The 2,500-nt window shown below is 37.6% G+C and overlaps 1 protein-coding gene across 2 annotated transcripts in view; it reads left to right on the top strand.

The window, feature by feature from the left end:
* The window catches only part of LOC119580134 (myosin-2 heavy chain-like), a 16,869-nt gene that overhangs the window by 8,588 nt on the left and 5,781 nt on the right, over positions 1-2,500 (top strand). For both annotated transcript variants that reach the window (XM_037928094.1, XM_037928095.1), the window contains 7 exons: positions 35-166; positions 288-403; positions 533-661; positions 1,067-1,157; positions 1,382-1,915; positions 2,018-2,146; positions 2,435-2,500. The exon at positions 2,435-2,500 is cut by the window's right edge and continues 69 nt beyond it. In XM_037928094.1, the coding sequence (XP_037784022.1) occupies positions 35-166; positions 288-403; positions 533-661; positions 1,067-1,157; positions 1,382-1,915; positions 2,018-2,146; positions 2,435-2,500 (1,197 nt within the window). The remainder of the gene's footprint in view (positions 1-34; positions 167-287; positions 404-532; positions 662-1,066; positions 1,158-1,381; positions 1,916-2,017; positions 2,147-2,434) is intronic.

Below are 2,500 nucleotides of genomic sequence, written 5' to 3'. Positions count from 1 at the left end.
TTATTTCATTATTATAATCAAGTTTGATTTTCAGATTTCGGAACTGACTCAAAATCTGCAGGTCCAGAAAAAGGTGGAAGAAGAGTTGAAAACAGAAATATTGTGTTACAAAGATCGGAATGACGAAATGAGTAACACTATTGAATACTTGAATAAAAGGATCCAGGTATGTCGGAGTATTTACTATTGACAGCCAAGTATTGAATGTCTCACTATAATTTTCAGTAAATTTCAAATTGTCTGTCTCTGTAAATATTCAAAATATTCGAAGTTCCAAATTGTTACAGGAAAATAAAGAGGCGGCAGCCAAACTCCAAGAAGACTTAGTGTTGGAATCTGATAAAAATATTAGGTCTTTGGAAAAAGAAGTAGAATTGCTTAATGAACAGCTGACTAATGTTCGGTAAGCACTGTTCGGATTATTAACTACAGATTTATTATACATTGGATATATGTATGTGTAGTTGTAGTTGTAAAGCGTGTATATGCAGTGTATTTGGTCCGTAGACCCATGCTGCGCTATTATTGCCAGAAACGAGTGGGAAGCAGATCATGAAAGCTACGAACGGAAGATCCAGAACATTACAAATAGTGCAGCTGAAACGGAAGCGGAGTTGAAGCAGCAAGTTAGAGACATTGAGGACCAGTTCAAGAAAACCACGTAAGACATTTGAATTCTTGAAAAAAGTGCTTGTTGGGCAGTATCATTTTTTTCCCCATTTATTCATATAGCAAAGGTTTTAACGTTCCAGTTTGATCTCATCAGAGTTACGTTGATTTTTTACGTTTTGCTTGGCATCACTTATATTAAATCATATTACTGTCGAAGACTTGTGGCCACTGAATAAATTGAGAAAAAAATATCGGATTGCTAGTTACAGGTATAGATGTGTGTGAGTGTGTATACATTATGCGTGTTTTATTGTTTGAGTATATAGTATTCACATAAATGTGAGAGTATATAGGGAAATTTCATTAGTATTACCTCGGCGGTCTGGTTCATCAATGTTGCTGCTATATGGCATTAACCGTTAACCACGCATCAAGGTGATATTATCTATTTCAGGAACGAAAAAAACACTTTAAATAAGGATTGGGGGGAGCAGCAAGCACTCGTAAAATCTCAGAAACTCCAACTCAAAGAACAAGAAAAAGAGGTGATATCAACCACTAAACTGTTGACATACCTTTTGCTTTATTGGTATAATTATCTTTAACACTGTTAGTACCTACATAGTCCTAAGAACTTAAATGGCTGTAACAAGTATTACATTTTTTTTTTACAAAGGTGGAAGCTAAAGAGTGTGATAAAAGAGGAAAATCTTAATTTTGCATTTTAATACCCAGAAAATCACTTTAACGTACCTATATATATTTCCAGTTGAAGTCTAAAGCCAAAGCCTTAAATCAAGAAATCAAGAAAAAGGAGAAGACAGAAGCATCGATTGCAACACTAGAGAAGAAGCTGCAAAGCAGCGAGACCGAGCGAGAGAAACTAAAGTCGGATCTTCAAGAGTTTCTGCGCTGCCAGGAAGAAGCGCAGAAGCTGCACGAGGAGAAGCAGAAGGCGTTGGAGGAGGATCTACAAAATAAAATCAGCAAGGTCAGTGGGCTTCAGGACTTGGCTCGCACACACGAAACGAACCTGCAGGAGACGCAGCAGAAGGTGGTTGACTTGCAGGAAGCTCTCGATGCTGCTCGCAGTGAAATGAATGTTCTGCGAGACACAGTCGACGCGAGGGACAAGAAATTCGAGGAGCTGAAGTACCAGTCCACCGAGGCTAAACTAAGCCTGACGAATCAACTTCAAGAAAAAGAAGAACAACTGGCAACGTCCTCCATCATCTGCGGCCGGTTGCAAGGTGATGTTGCAAGCATAAAACGATGCATGGAAGAACAGCGCTCCAAACACGCGGTATGCGATTCTTCTTTGTCGTGTTAGAACCTTTTCATGAGAGTTTGTATAGAATAAACTTTGTTTATCTTGTGTATTACTGTTTATTGCTCGTTATTTCAGGCGGAAGTTCAAGCGTTAAAAGAATCAGTCGATGAGGCAAAAAAGAACTTAAAGCGAGTCAAACAAGAAATGATAAAGGTCAACAAAGAGAAGGAGGACGTCATGCAGGAAGCTGATACCAAAGTAAAGGTGTGGTCTTCCAGCTTTCTGAATTCAAGTGCAATGTACTAGAAAAGTCAAACGCATTATTTCACTTAATTCTTCAGGGGAATGTTTCATTATGAGAATGAAGTTCAGCACTAATATTAAGAAGTGGTCAGCAGGGTTGTTGTTTTTTCTTTCTTTCTTTTCTTTTCTTTTCTTCTTTTTTTCTTTCTTTCTTTTCGTTTTTTCTTATTTTACACACGAGTGTGTGTTTGTAACTTTCCTGAACCCTGGTTTGTTATCATCATTTGATACAATTTATTGTATTTGCAGGATATGCTAGGTATCATTGAGAGGTATAGATCTGACAACGAGAGCAATATGAAAAAGATAACAGCA

The sequence above is a fragment of the Penaeus monodon genome, chromosome 13 (assembly GCF_015228065.2).
Source record: "Penaeus monodon isolate SGIC_2016 chromosome 13, NSTDA_Pmon_1, whole genome shotgun sequence".
Lineage (NCBI taxonomy): Eukaryota > Metazoa > Arthropoda > Malacostraca > Decapoda > Penaeidae > Penaeus > Penaeus monodon.
The sequence above is the reverse complement of the archived record's forward strand: the minus strand, read 5'-3'. Positions and strand labels throughout refer to the sequence as shown.